Consider the following 16,311-nt stretch of genomic DNA (forward strand, 5'->3'; position numbering starts at 1 on the left):
AGGAGTGGGGGGCTACACACGCCATGCTCTGCAGCTTGCCATCCCCTCCCTCCGGCCGCAGCCCCCGAGGCGGGTGCGGGCTGCGCTGGGCATCCTTTACAGAAAGCAAAGGGTTGGTTCCCACGACGTTTTCTGGGGCACATTCCACTCGGCACCACTCAGCAACTCGCAAGCTTTACAGAGAGCGAGACGACTGGTTTACAATAAGCCACCAAATATTAAAAAGTCCTTGGTGGAAAATTGCTGTGGTGGAAGGGAGGCAGGAGGCAGGCATGCCCCCATTAGACGTTTGCTACCAGGACTGCCTTCAGCCCAGAGCTTCGTGCCCAAGGGAGCCTCGAGATCACTCCCTGCTCGCGCACGAGGGGACGTGCGGTGCTCCAGAGACGGCAGAACGAAGCGCGCCTGCTCCACCCCTGCGCGTAGCCACAGGGAAACCTGGACCTTCCCTACCAAACGGTCTCCTCCGAATCCACGTGCTAGAGTCGGGGTTGCACCGCTCCGTGCCCAAAGCCGGCCGGGCTGAATGGCATCCTTCGCCCCTCTGCTCCTCTGGGGAAGCCAGCGGGCAGGAGCAGCTCCTTGCTTTGGGAAAACATCCGTCACAGCACAAACCGATCCGCTGCCCTCCACCCCGCGCTAACCACGAACAAAAACCAGGCGAAGCGACTAAACCGCCGGCTAAACTGAACCCTCTTTGGAGTGTAACACTCAGACTGTATTTTTCTTGTTTATATACAGATTTCAACACAAAGCTGCCCCTTGCACGCTGAAGGCAAGGCTTCGTGGCATTTCAGTACGGAAAGGCTCAGGATAACTACAGTAGTGCAAGTACACAGTATTACATATGCAAGGCTAATTTCTAAGGTTAATATGGCTTCATATTTCTGTGAAAAGGCTGGGTTTAAAGTTGGCGTTATTAAGCATGCCTTCAATGTGCTAAAAAAAAAAAATCTTAATTTGCAGGTATCTGCAAGTTGATTTTGTTTTTTACTAGAGTTAGGCAATTACACACAAAAATAAATGTCACAAAGCTAGCTCAATAACGTAGTCTTGCAAAAAGACAAACAGCAATAAAATATAATAAGCCAGATTCTCATCTCCTACATAGTAGCTGAAATCCAAAAGAGTTGCTTTAATTTGGAGCAACTTCACATCAGAATGATTCAAGCCAGAAATCAGAATAATTCTTCCTGGTAGATTGGCTATACGTTGTCATTGATTTTTAAGAAACACGTATAGCAAAGGGCCCTGGGACCAGACGAAAGACAGACCTGGCTAATGGTATCTTCTCTGTCCCCTGGTATTATTTTTGGTTTGTCCTCTCACCTCCTTGGTAGATTTTTCTTTTTTCCGTCCATCTGCCCTCCAGCAGAACATTATACCAATGGACCCCTGGCAGATGTTCGTCAAATGCCAATTTAGCGATGGCGATGCCCCAACCGCTCAGACACAGCGTCCCGAAGCATCGTTAACACATCGACGCTTCATCAGCCTCACGGTCAGAAAGGCTGGGGCGTCGTGGTACCCTCTGCTCTCTGCAGGGAGGTTCGGAGAGCAAAGGATGTTCTTCACTTCTCCATTGCTGCTTGAAAAGTTGCAAACTGGGACCATGTGTCTTCTCGGTCATCTGTTTCAGTACCTAAATTAATGTTCTTTTGGTCTTTTTCCTCTTTAGGAACCTCTGATAATTCCCATGGTTTTCATCTCCAGTGTCTCTCCGGTCCCCTCAGTGAAGGGCTCAAAACGGGAGGCCAGGCTTCATCCAAAGGCCTGGCCAACGGCGACTAGAGCAAACAATTTCATTCATCTTGCCAACCATGCCGCTTCTCACATGGCAATTTGGCTTTTTCAGGCAAAACTGTTTTAAGGAGGATTAATTTTAATTTATGATTTGAGATATGTACTTTTATCTGGTCATGGATAATAGACATTAACTTAGTTTTTATTATTTCATAATCTGGCTTGAAAAATTATCGGATCTGATAGTCACGCTTCAGCAAAGACTTTGCTTCATGTTACACATTTGGGCTCCAGGTCTGTGGGGAAAATAAGGGGATTTCCCACCGCCACCGGTGTGCGGGGAGGTCTCCCAAACACAGCATCGCCGAGGGCAAATCACGACCGCTGAAGAGAACCTATAGAATTAAACATTGTCCTAATTAAGCCATTAGATTGAGCAGGTTCCATCTGCCTTTAGCTCCCTGTGACACATAATGTTTTGGCCCACAGCGATTATTTCCCATAAAAGAGAAAATGAAGTTTCCCGTCACCGGCACAGAGGGTGCAGGGTCGGGCTCTCCGCGCCCTGCCCATGCAAACCACGTCCTTCATTGTCCCATTTCTTGCAGTAATTACAAAAAGGCACCCATCCTCACCCGATTCTCAGGCTCTTTACCCATTCCTGTTTCTTTCGGGGGTTAACAGCTGTGACAGATGCTTCAGAATTCTTCTCGGTTCTTACACACCACTAGATGAGCAAAATTTTGCTTTATTCAACTGAAACTGCTGCTCTAGATGTTTTAACTGACAACAGCTGTGAGCAGCTGTTGCTACCTGCAGGACAGATATGAAGTTTTGGCAGGGAAAATCTTGCCAACTGTTTCTGTAATGAAATTGTTAACAACTCTCAACCGCTCGGAAATTTGATGTACGCTAGATTACAAACAACGGGGGGAAAAAAAACCCCCACTGAGAACCGCAAAGCAAAACCAAACAAACAAAAAGGTAAACAAAGGATATCTAAGCTTCCTTTAATTCTGGTTTTAAGAAAGATAAATGTAAGGATATTAACAGTCTGAATTCCTTCGAAGCAGACCAAGGCAAAGCTCTTAACCGTGGCTCTGGTCCTGGATTCATTCCCAAGCAGCCATTGAAAACCAGGAATACAGCCACCTACGGTCAACGTGGGGTAGCCAAAACTTATACGTGTATTTATGTATTTATATATAAATTATCTATTAATGTCATGCCCAGCATACCTGACGGTACAGTAGTTCATCCAGCATTCTTCAGCCATGAGATGCTCAGGTCTGGTAGGGAGCAAAGGGTCCCTCTCTGTTCCTGAAGATGGGAGGGACACGAGGCGGGGGGCTGCAGGTTGGCGGGGGAGCCCGCGGGGTGGCCTGAGCTGGCGAGGGGCCTGGGTCAAGCTGCCCGCCGCCCTTCAGCAGTGACACCGCGTCCTGTGTCCGTTCTGGGGGCTACATCCCCAAATCTGCTTCTCCCTTCTACTTCCCAGCGTACGTGTAAATAGCTGGAGGACCTCTGAGCGCTCGCTGGGCCATCAGAGATCCCTTGGTGCCACAGGTAACTGCAAAGCAGTTCTACTCTGAACACAGTATTTTGAAATTGATGCTTTTTAAAGATTCTGCCCACAGAGATGTCACAAGCTTGAGAGAAGCAGAAAGCGTACGGAAAGCCCAAGTACCTGCCCTCCTCACCCCTTGCCTTCTCAACAGATGATGCTACAGAGGGATGGAGCGGACAGAAATACATATATTTTTAGCTTGGGACCAAAGGAGAGAGAGGGAATAATTATTTTCCACAGTTTCTCTTTACAAAATATCCTTCTCTTTTTCATGTCAACACACTTGATTTTCTTGCACATGCTTCGAAAGCTTTTAGAGCCATCATCCCTCCCACCCACCTGCTTTTTTTTTTCTCTTCTAAAGACTTTTTTTAGACGAAGAGCTAGACAGAGTAAATCTTGGACCTTCAGCAGTGACCTCCTCACCGAACTAGAGAATGGGGCGAATGAGTGACTCTTTAGCAGGTCTTTAGAAAACTCAGTGCAAGAAATACATGAATTTCTTGAACCTAGTCTTTGCTCTAACTAATATTTCTTTCCGCAGACAGGAGCCCCGTGAATATGAAATGAAACGAACCGGCAACACCTTCCACCCAAGAATCCGCAGCAGGATTAGGACACCTCTCGTGGGATTATAGGTTCAAATCCCACGAGGTAGAAGGCAGCGCTGCCGTACGCTGCCACGGCTGCAGAGGTGAGCCTGGAAAAAATATAATTACATTAAAGAATTTGCAGAAAGTAGACCTGTGAGAAAGAGAAATCCTTCGAAGTGAATAAAGATAACGTGATGGAATTGAAAGAAGAAAACTATTAAATAGGCTGAAGGGATAATATCCGAAACACAAAAATTGTTTGCTACCAAAGTGGTCGCCTGAAACGCCGCACAGCCCAGCGCCGGCCCGGCCAGAGACACGCCGCCAGCTCTGCAGCCGCAGCTGGATGCGGCCAGCGGGACTTTTTCTACATAATCAAACCCTCAGATCTTCTCTAACATGAACTTCTCCCCTTGCACGGAAAATTACAGTAGATCTAGAAATTGATCCTGATCTCCCTTCCAGCGGTACCAAGTTGTTGCCCTCTGGAAATCTCTATTTGTGGTCCTGCAGCTACAGTTGCAAGGGGACACATTTGAGGAAAACGGGACCGTTAAATAATCATCTTTAAGAGGCCATCACGAGAGAAGCCCTCGCCCAGCAGCCCGGCCGCGGCGCAGCGCCGGCTCGCAGCACGGGTAACGCCGTTCCAGCGATCCACGCACGGAAACGTCTGCGTTTTCCTGCTCAAGGGGGCAGCACATTTAATTCTGTCAGGAAAAATTTCAGGGCACGTGCTGCAGGACAGAAAACGGTAACTTTCGCTAGCCGCTCCCCTCGGCCCTCTGCTCCCCAGAGAATCAGGGTGTTTGCTGATCAAATAATGGTTCTCACTGCTTTCAAGCCACCCCTCCCCAGCCCAATCTTCCGCTCCCAGGGAAAGGAACGGCAAGGCGAGAACGTTGCTGAATATAAATAGGAGTAAAGCACATTATAATTACAAATCTGGCTATCCAGTGCACAGCTCTAAACCCTGAAATGATAGGCTGACACTGTCATCCCAACCCAGACACCAATTACAATTACATCTCACCGAGGCCACCGAGCCAGACGGGGCGAGGGGCGGATGAAAGATGCACCATCTCAGGGACTCATCTCCTAAACTTCCAAGAAATACCACTCTGCAAATTATTAGCAAATTGCTCGAGCTAAATAATTAATGTTTAAACAAGGGGCATGAAATTAGTCCTAAGGAGGGAAGGGGGGCAGAATGGGAGGGAAGGGAGGGATGGAGGAGAGGAAGGGGAAGAATACGAGAAGCCTGCTTTTCTTTTTCCTTTCCTGTCGCTCAGAAAAGACATTTGCATTCCTAGAAGAAACGTGCCATCTTCCTCCCTTAGGAGCTTGCACAAGGCTCTTTTTTTTGTGTGTGATTTTTTTTTATTATTATTTTTCCCCCGTTATTATTCTGATCCCACAGACATAAATAAACATACAAACAGAACAAGTCCTAATAGCTCCGAATCAACATCAGAACCAAAAAGAAAGAAAGAAAAAATAAATCATCATCTTCACCCCCAAGCCCGCACTCGGCAGCGTCAGAAGGCAGAAGCACCGCTTTGATCTTAACAAGAGATTGTCTGCTCCTAAACTCTAAACCAAGCTTGCGCTGCAAAATCAATTTGTGAGCTCATTACGTAAATCCATATTAAACTATTTAGTCTATATTTAACACGATAACAAGGATAGTCAGGGTGAATTAAATGGATTTTATTCAAGGTGGCGAAGGGCCAAAAGTTTGCCCTTCCTCTTTTAATTCTTTCCCAGACCCATCTTTTGCAACACTGAAAATTACTTTTTGCACACAGGGGAGCACACACAGACATGCGTGCACAGGGATGACAAAGCTCGCAATCTCGTATCGTTTGAGCTGTGGGTGCTAATGAAATCAATATATTCTAGTCTTCAGAGTCATACGGGCAGCATATTTTTGTATCTCGTGCGCCAGCTCCGTGTGTCGCCCTGTGCCGTTGGCCCTAAATATGAATAAAAGCAAAACTAACAGGATATCTAGCAGTTTCCTAAACGGGGCCACGCGCGACTCTACACATTCGGGGGTTATTTTCCCGAAATCTTTCCCCTCAGGGAGCAAAGACAGAAAGTTAGTATCGCTGACAAATATGCCCCAAGATTAATTTGCTGTTTCCCCATAAACAAACACATTCAGCTATTTCTTACTGTTTCTTATCGTTGATCAAATGGCGGCTCAGCAAATGGGTTTCTCCCGGGAAGGTGACAAGGCAGCGCGCTACGTACAAAAACCCATCAGCGCTCAGGGCTGCAGACAATGCATCTCCTGACCTTGCTGCTCCTGACCTCCGCAGTGTAACTTCATCCACGCTTACAAAGGAAACCGTTATGTTTAGGGGAAAATGAGCTCCCGCGAAAGGGCGAAAACGGGTGACAAAGAGGGGAGTTAACGTAAAAATTAAGCGCGCTCTGGCTTGCGAAACCGCAGGCGAAGTCAGAAGCCAGGGACGAAACACCCAGCTAGACACGGCCAGATGAACAAGGCTAGAAGGACGTGAGCAGCACAGAGGTGAACAACTCTTAAATAACTAAAATGCCTAGCCAGCGTGCAGCTACAGCGCGTACGAGCCCCTCACGCCTTCCAATGTGGTTATTTTTAGGACACCTTTGATAAACAGGCAAATACTATTCAACTCGTTCGATCAGTAGGCATCCCAGTGAGTTACTCTGAGGTTTGTGGCAAAACCTTTGCCACACCAGGGTCAGACTAGCAGTTTAGGCACTGGTCTGTCTTCCCTCTCTAAGGCTTTTCTCCGTATTTCCCCCCCCCCCAATTCCTTCTTCAGAGGTGAAGAAAGAAGGAAGGAAGTCTGCGCCCGCACAAGCCGCGAAGTCCCACACAGCCACAGGTATTTCCCTGGAAATAAGGGCAGAAGGACCTTGGCCTACGGCCAACTCTCAGAGCACACACATACATTCAAGAATGACCGTGGCTTCTCTGAAACTTGTGCTGTCACCTCTCCCGACCGTCAGCCCGCCTCCACCGGTGCCGGTGGAGCCACAGCAGGCCTCCTTGCAGTAGCTGCAGTCTCCCTCAGTTTTCATTTGGTTTCTTCTTTTCCTACATCTGTAAGATCAGCTGCCACCGATGCTCTCTTTAATAATTAAATCGAGTGCATTAATAAGCCTCAGGTTTCTTTTAAACTCTTGATTGTCTGATACTTTTAAAACCAAGATACAAAAAGGCTATCGCATCCTCACAGTCTACTCAAGTCACTTGTATATAAAAAAACCCACAACAAAACCCAACCCAAGTGACTTTCACGTGTAGACCACGTGCGCAGTGACTCTCCCCCTTTGTAAGTAGGAAATTCAATTGCACGGATACGTGGCCGTATAGAGACACACATGGCTTCCTTCAAGCCACAAGGAGCCCAACGTTCAGAAACCACGGAAGGAAAGAAACCCACCAGCCTTTGGAGAGCAGGAGACGGGGGCTGCTCCACGCAGAGCTGAGGGGAGGCCGATGCCCGAGCGCCAGAGCCAGCTGGCAGCAGACACCCACAGCCCGAACGCTGAGGCTTCGCTGACCTCGCCCCCGACTCAAGCTTCTTCAGAACTTGACTTGGCACCTTTTATGGATTTTTCTACAGCGTTGCTTCGCTGTGTAATACATTGCGTTGCCCTTGCGAAAACATAAAACCCTGAGGTTATGCCAGAGCTGAAGGAGCAACTCTTCAATGAGCTGTTCATGAACTATGTTGAACCTATCAACTGTTCTGGTTGCCCAGAGAGGTGGCAGATTTCACTCAGTTGAGGGAAAGTAGAGCGAGCGACGCCAGCGCAGAAGCTCATCTCCTGAGCTTCGCAGGAGGCTGTGGTGGTGTGGAAACCCAGCTGCCAAGTTTTTAAACCGTTATAGCTCTTACAGAACAGAGCCGCCAATTTTTATATCAGTATTTTAAGACAAGATCACACATCTCTAACTGCATCTTTCCAGAATCTCGTTACTGTCCAAAGTCTCCAGCAATGTTCACTAGATCAATGGAGGGCCGAATCGGACACGATCTCCTGAACCCAGCTAATCCTTTCCTACATCTCATGGCTGGATTAAAAATAACCCCAGCAGCTGTTTAGCTAACTTGTTCTTAGAGACCTTCAAAGATGGAAGCTCCAAAATCTTCCAAGATAATCCCTTGCAGTGCATCTATCTAGAGGTGCCTTCAAAGCACCTTTGCTGTTTTGAGGATAGCCTTTACCAACTGTTTTTTGTTAACTAGAAAAATACTCCTCTGATTTTGCGTTTTTACATACGTCTGTTATAAATCCCCAGTACGGTGTCGTAATATTATGGCAAAGACCACCACAAAAGCATATAAACAAAATTTATTCTTACTATTATCATGATCATTACTGCTTATGTGGAGCAATAAATGTGAGCAGCTTACCAGTCGTGCATACCAAAATAAGGAAATTCAACCTCTTGTTTCAACACAAAGACTCCTGACACTGTGGTTCAGGAGGTTACTCTTCTCCCCATCCCTGGGTACCCTGCAAGCGCCCAGGTGCTTTGACTGCTTTTTCCTGCCAGTGGTTCCCCTGAAGCACCTCTCTGGCCGTCACCGGTGGCGGGGCTCCGGAGAGGGTGACGATACAGCACGTTAAACTCCTCCAGCGTCCAGAGCCAGCAGGCACAGCCCTCCCACAGAGCCCCGTTGCCTGAGGCCGTCACCTCACCTTTGGGAACAGATGATCCTGCCTGGGCTACATCGCACCCCATCCTTGCAGCTGCACCCCGCGGAAGGCTCCACCTCGTATTCCTAAGGTGTATTTACAGCTTTGCACGATTGCTTTCGCTTCAGAGCACCTTAAGTACCGAGGCCGGTGCCGCAGCTCAGCAGAGTGCAGCGGTGACAGCATAAAACCAGAGGTGGGCTGCAAGCCGTAAGATGGGTCAGGGGAAACGTCTGCAGCGAGGAGCAGACCTCGCGGGTGGCGGGCGTGCGCGGACGGTGCCGGAGAACGGCGCGCGACGGAGGGTGACCCCGCACACCGTCTCCCCGTCCCGCCTTGGAGCGGCACCCCAGAGCCGCGCGCAAGTCTTCTAGCCAAGAGGAATGGCACACACCTGGCAATGTCCAAACCAGAGGCGGCGAAAGCCACCGGCTCAGCGGTGTGAAGGGTCTCCGGTCCGTGGGGACTTGCCCGCACGCTCCTCTATTTAGCAGTAGTGCACACGCTCAGTATAAATTGCACCACACGCCTAAATAAGCCTTCAGAAAATAAACACGTTTCCACATCCCAGCAGGAGTGCCATCCTCTGTGTTAGAGATGAAAAATAAAATATATTCTACTCTGAAATTTATGAGTGGCATCTTGAAATAGTCTCTCACTTCTTTCTTCTGCTCTGTGTCTGCCTACGCAATGCGAAGCAGCTCTGTGAAATTTGCTATTTCTAATTCAGGGCATAAAGAGCAGAGCGGAGAGACGGGCCGTGCAGTCTTCCTCTGCAAAGGCAGGATCAGAATTATTAGCACAAAGATACATCTGCCCAACCTCTTCTTCAAAATTTCCAATACAGAGCATTCCTCATCGCTACTTTTTCACTGTTTTACTAACTGTTAAGAAAAAACCCTGCTTCTCCTGAGATTCGAAATCATGGGGTTTATTCCAGATTGATTTTAAGGCTAACCATAAGCAAGATTAACGTACATGGTTTGCCTTTCCAACAGGCTTCCAAGGACTAAAAATCTGAAGCTTTACTGCCAATATTAGCTCAGTTTCTCAGCATAGAGGTGGATTTTATTTTGTGGGTTTTTTATTTTTTATTGGGGAAGTAATTATAAATAATACTATACTACAATTATAAATAAGTATTATAATACTCAATCATAAAGAATACTAAATAATGCTTACGATAATAAAGGGAGGGGAAATGGTGCCTCATAGACTGTTTTGTGTAATAGGAAATCAGAGAGAGAGAAAGGTTTTTGAAAACTGAGTCAAACCACTGTTTCTTTAGCAAGGAAAAGTAATTCACAGATTACCAATCTAAGCCTTATTATAAAGAAACGCAAAGTCTTTGCGAAGATCTCGCGCACACAAAAATGTTAAATCTGCTAGCTGCTAAGCTGAAAATCTGACATGAGAAGGAGCTACACAACTTGTAAGTAGAGGAATTAAAACGCAAGAGAAAGTACATGACAAAAATGACAGCGTGAGTGGCACAGAAAGCTGAGCCCGAGCAGCGGGGCTCGGCGTTCAACGCCCGCTCGATGGGGAGCAGCCATCGAGGAGCAGGCCACCCAAGAGTCACCCTTCCTGTCTCCCTGCAACATCCCTCTTCGGACATCCCTGATCATCTGGAGATCATCCGTGGATGGACACGCAATCCCTGCTCCACACAACTCTGGCGCGGCGTCGCCTCGTCGCGTGGCAGCACAAGGAGCCCAGGTACCGGTTAGTTACGCTGCGGAAGAGACTGTTTTCTCTGCTGCTGTTTGCCAAATTAGCTACCGCTTTTAATGCCAAGAGTGAAGACTGATTTACAGCACTTTTACCAGCCTCCGGGAGAGGGTATCTTCCTAAGCTGAAGATTTGTCTAGCAAGGAATTTAGTGCAGGAACAGAGCTAATAATTATCTTACCACATACACAAGTTGATTATTTCAAGGCTGTCTTTATCTGATCTTTCACCTGCTACAATAAAAAAAAAAAAAAAATCCCTCCACACATCTAGTGAATATCTGACGGACGGATCCCTGAGAAGCCACCGGCATAAAGCAAATAACTGTCTGGGAGTTCTTTACAGGAAGGTTTTCCTCTGGGACGCTCTCCTCATCTGAAGTGATGCATGTCCATCACTCACCACCACCCCGTTCTCTATTCAATTTCGAGGTGTGCAAATCACAGGTTTTATACCGTTATAAAAATAAGACAGCCAGCTGAGATTTTCTTCATCTGCTTTTTCGTGCTGAGAATTTGTTTTCCAGTACACGTAACTAGAAGTGCCTATTGCAGGCTTTCTTCCTGGTTCCTGTTTAACATGATCGCGCTTTCCCAGAGACTATATGAAGTCCATAGGGGTAATCGCCCTGTAGCAGAGTTACGGAGCAGAAGCCAAGCGGCAGAGTGGCCTAAGAAACCCAGAAAGCGTGAGTTAGAGATGATGAGGGACCTGAAATCCTTAAAAATGGTTCATTTATTGTTGTGGTTTTTGGTTTTTGTTTGTCGTGTGGGTTTTTTTAAGCAATAAGAAGCATTTAAAGTTGCATTTTTTTCTCGTGTTACAAACTGGTGAGCAATCTGTTCTTAAGAGGGTAACATTAGGGTTGTTGATGCGAAAGAAAGGAACAAGGAGAAGAAACAATCCCAAGCGCCTTTTCCCCAAGTGTGCTGAAATCCACAAGTATACTTTGATTTACTAATGGTGCCTTGCAGACCATCTACCATCTCTTCTTTTACTCTAGTTCATAACGCGCTGCTAAGTACAACGCCTCTCCAGTCATAACCTCAGCCAAAAAGGACAGGAATTTTCTATTTCTCAGGGAGCTCGTTGGCTTTTTATAGCCCAAGCAAGACAAATCAAAATAGTTTTGAGCATCCTATAGCCACATCTGAATACTAAAAGCGGAAGCCATTATCTGCGTGAGCTCACAGCCCGTTTGGCTTTCACTTCTCATTTCGGCATTGTCTGAGTCCTGTTTAGCATCACAGCCTTTACAAGGGGGATATTCAGGCTCAATCTGAGCTCATTTATACTTGCTTTAATGCCAACTTATGTGCTGCTACTTCAGGTCCTACAGTTAAAGGTGGTCAGCAGTGGATGTGAATCTATACGTCCACATAACAACGGTAGTAGGAGCAGTCAGGCCAATTATACCTTTCTACCCCAATAAAACTTCCAAAATCCCCCAACAGAACATACACAACATATTTAGCCCACTGGATGGTCCAAATTATTTGCAATAAATAAAAGCAAAAACTGTCTTATGAATCACCAAAAAACCCATAAAATTACTATTGTACCCTAATATAAGTTTGGGGTAGAAATCACTCTTAGGGTAAAATCACCATCTGTTCAGTAAAGGGTTTATTTGACCCTGGCTTTCAGAAGAAGGACGCTCAGATAAGCCTTCAACATGACTCCATTTATGCCCCTTCCACATTAATGGCTCCGGAGAGGGAGCTATTCACGAGTAAACTGAAACTCCACGGGGCTCTCATGAACACACGCCAACAGCGAGCGTGGGCTCTGCCGGGTCATCGCCGGGCCCGGCCGGGGCGAGCCCCTGCCCGAGCCCCCAGCCGGACCCCAGCCACTCGGCGGTGCCACGCAGAGCTCGAGCTGGGCACCAAACACGTGCTGAGCATGGCCCCCCACCACCAAAGCAGAGGGGGCCACGTTCCTCCCACCACAGCTAGCCTCACCTAGGCTAGCATCTGAGCAACGCTGGCCCTCCCTTCATCTCGCAGGAACTGGAGTGGCATTGTTTGAAGATCTGTTTAAATAGCCAGAAAAAAAGTAATCCATCACTTAAAAAGGGAAATGGAGACAGTTTACAATGCTGTCCCGTAGCTCTTTAGGATTTTCTTTTCGTTTTCTTATATTTTAATTTTAATTCAATGCCAAACATAATAAACACCAACAGAGAGCATAAAATTTCCTGACGGCACTTCGCTTGCAATGCCTCGCTGGGAGCAGCCATGAGCTACCCAGTTTCCCCTAGGACGATCCTAGCACCCCATTAAACCCCACTGCAGCAGGAGATGGCCCGTTTCCTTCAGGTGTGTAAATATAATCCGAGTGCAGAAACTGAATGTGAGATTCAGCTTAAGAGAAAGCAGAAAGAAAACAAAGGCAAAACAACTGCACATCTCCCCGCAGTGAGGCCTGAAGTGGAACAGGTTGTTTCTGAGCAGGATGATGTCCCTCTGATCCCAGCCAGCCTTCCTCAGTATCACACAGACATGTCTTCTGCCAGTGGGATCTAGTTTCTAAGTGCCTCCCCATTTTCAGAGTCGTCCCTAAGGGAGGATAACCTCATCGTCACCTCTGGTGCCTGCACAGAGGGGAACACTCATCTGGCAAGATCCCGCACTGCACTGGGTGGAGGGCACGTACGGAAGTGGGAACCCAACTAAATATCCGCCTCTTGATCCCGATACCCAACCACCAACCTCAGTTTTAGCCAATTAGCCCTGCAGAGCAGGGCGAGAGGGGGCCAGGCTGGAGGGTCACGCTAGCAGGAGGAGGAGGATGATGATAATAATAATAATAATAACAACAACAACTCTACAGACATTACATTTCTTCTCCATACACCCCCCCCGGCCCAGATCTCCCACTAAGCTGCCTGATGTCATGGCTGCAAAGTGTCTGCGGCATGAGCGTCCGGGGGAGAGGGAGAGAGGGGCCGAGAGCTCTCTGACAATTCCCCAGCGGCTACGGGAGTTGCTTTCAGGCAGAGGAAAGAAAGAGAAGAGGCTTACAAAGGCAATGCTGAATCACAAGGGAGGAGGAATAAGAGCGAGGTGAGCTTCAAAGACGTGCAAAATCCATGTTCAGCCGTTCACTTGGGACCAAGGCAGAAAACAGAGGAAGAAACCTTAGCCCTGTTCCCATCTTACTGCCTTAAGTATTTGCATAGAGGGGACTTTGCAAACTGGCGATCTGAGGCTTCCAGTGGTGCTTACTCCTCACTTTTGTCTCCCAGACGATCTCAGCTATGGCCACACGGTACTGCCACCTCCCTCCGTCCTGCTGGAACCACTCTGAGTAATAGTGCTCACAACACAACAGCTTACAGGACTGAATTTTGATGGATCTCAGCAAAAATTCCTGCTCAGTGTTCACACAAGAGTCCTTAAGAGTCAGGCTACTGCAGCTGACAAGAACGTGGACCATGGCCATAATTATTTCTCTATTTCCAGAAGGCCAGACTTTTTGGCAAAGCTTTAAAAATTTATACTGATGCTGTGTGGGAACTTTTCAAAGGATTTCCCAAAGAAATTCTATGGTACAAGCTATCAGGCTGGTTAATTGATCTCAGTAGGGCTGTCTCAATTGAGTATTCATGGGCTACCAAGATTCTGCTCTTCCCAGTCCAAATCGGAGAACAAACAGCACTTCGGCATGTTCTCTTGTTCTCAGCTTACTAGCATAATCCACGAGAAGTAGCAAGTGTAACCTGCAGCCCAGTGTAGGTCATTAATCATTTACAACCCAGAAACTTTGAAGGGCTTTCATCCATGTTTACATATCATCTGGCGTAAGATGAAGACATCTTTCTGTTTCTTAAAAACCCATAAAACAGTAAACACCTATGCTGCTGCACGGTGCAGTCCATAAAACCAAACATCTATGTGAGCAACAAAAAAAAGCATTCATCCTTCCAGCACGTAGACACAAACCTTCTGATCTCAGCAGTTGGCTGCACTTGATATCCCACCGTCAAACTGTTCTTTCTCTTCCTCTCTTTTTCTTCTCTTCCCTTTCCCCAAGACAAATGTTCTACAACAGCGTAATACAGAACTACGTGCGATACAATTTTCTCTTGCTTATGGATTACTTTATTCCATCACCTCACTCATTTGTGATGACCTTCTCATATTTCAGCAGGATAAAGCCCACCAATAGACAGTAAGACATTGCCGCTGGCTTTTCATGCAGGTTTAGTTGGCCTCCAGAGCCATTTCTAGGACAAAGCCAGCATTTGTAATTGTCCCTGTGAACAAAATGCCCCAAACTATCCAATAGTCTGGACACGCTTTTAACCACAGCCAGCCAGCTGGATAAGTAAGAGGGAGTAAAGAATAGTAGCTGCTCATTTGGGATTTTTATGTTAATAGCATTAATTACATCTACGATTCTGTATGTCCTTTGCGTCTTACCAGGCTCTGGGATGATTAGCTGTGCACTGGCCTGTGCGTTTCCAGCTTCATTTTCAGCTACACATTGATAAAAACCTTCATCTGACTTTACCAAGCCCAGAATCCGTAAGTTGCTGCCACCCTGGAGAGACAGCAAAAGAGAAAGAAGGGGAGAGAATTAATTAGAAAAACAACATCCAACGTGAATGTGGATTCTAAAACCTTTCCAGAACAAGCTATTGTGTGAAACATGGTACTGCGTATGTAATCGCAGCTCCAGCTCACATAGCCCTGGTCCTTAGAGGGCTGTAACCATAAGTCCTTTCATCAGGATTCTCTTGACACCTTGTGGTCTTCGCATTTTGTCTGATGGCACCTACAGCCCAAGGGTGACTTCACTTTCCTGCACAGGGTCCATCCAACATCTTTCTCAAGACTTAAGCTCCGAATTAACAGCCATCGCTCGAGTAGTGCGTCAAATTTTGTCTTGGCCCTTTAGCTGCAGGGCAGATTTAAAAGAACTTTCAACTTCCGCATCTGTTCTGATGGTCAAACCCTCCTTATGGCTTGAGGCCTGCAGATCCTCAAGAAAAGGTCGCTCTACGCTTACTTCACTTGAAACAGGTTTAACTTTTACCTTCTGTTACCACAATGAGAAACCATTTATGTTGGGTAAAAAATCTCAGGGGAGGGGTATGCTCTGGCTGAAATGTACCTTCCGTTAACTATTAAGTGAAACAATTTTCTAACACCTCCATCACACAATCACAACAGCAACTGAGCTGGCCTTTCCTTGGACAGCTTCTGGCTCCTTTCTAACAAGCAGTGATGTATAAAAAAAGACCGAATTTTCTATTGTATATGGCAGCAGAAGTCTATCCTGCATGAAAGCCACATTAGAAGTAACCTTTTTTTTATATAGGTAATTAAAAGACATTATGATCATCAATATTACTTGTTACAAGATGAAAAATTAGAAAGTGCCGAACGAAGCCATGTCTCGGAACAAGCCACACCTCACGGCCTACAGACATCGTCACGGTGGCTGAAGTTCTCGGGGGCCGTCCCCAGCACCTCGGCTCACTTACAAGTGCCACTGCTTTCAGCAGAGGCCAGCTAAATCAACCCTTTTAGAAAACGCAGCATAAATTCTTGGCCCCCGTAATAGTGACATCTAAACTAAAAGGGTTGGCGTCCCGGATGGGGCTGTTACTTTGGGTAGGGTGCACAACAATTCTCTCTCAAAAGTTGTAATTATGTCAAATGACCCTTATTGTTTTTAACCCCCTGTGTCAGACTACAAATTCCTTAGAGAAGGGACCTATTGTTTTTGTTCACCAAGGGCAAGGGTGAGTAAGGGAAGTCATTAACAAGTGATAAACAATATTATTAATAGCAACTCAGAGTATGACCTCACACTGTTACTCCTCCACAAAAATCAGGTTTAGCTCTCCCTAGAACCGTGAGACAATGTCAACGTACTGGACCTAACACACCTCAGTGCAACGTGCCTCATTTGTAGTAGGAGGCAGCAGAAAATTTGTTTTATTCAGGAAGACCAATAGGT

At 46.7% G+C, this 16,311-nt stretch overlaps 1 protein-coding gene across 1 annotated transcript in view; it reads right to left on the reverse strand.

Moving 5' to 3' along the window:
• Positions 1–16,311, reverse strand: part of LOC309415080 (netrin receptor DCC-like) — a 593,773-nt gene that overhangs the window by 211,676 nt on the left and 365,786 nt on the right. Inside the window, 1 exon segment of the mRNA XM_082012494.1 lies at positions 14,766–14,886. Within this exon segment, the coding sequence (XP_081868620.1) occupies positions 14,766–14,886 (121 nt within the window).

Source organism: Phaethon aethereus (assembly GCF_964289735.1).
Source record: "Phaethon aethereus genome assembly, chromosome: W".
Taxonomy (NCBI): domain Eukaryota; kingdom Metazoa; phylum Chordata; class Aves; order Phaethontiformes; family Phaethontidae; genus Phaethon; species Phaethon aethereus.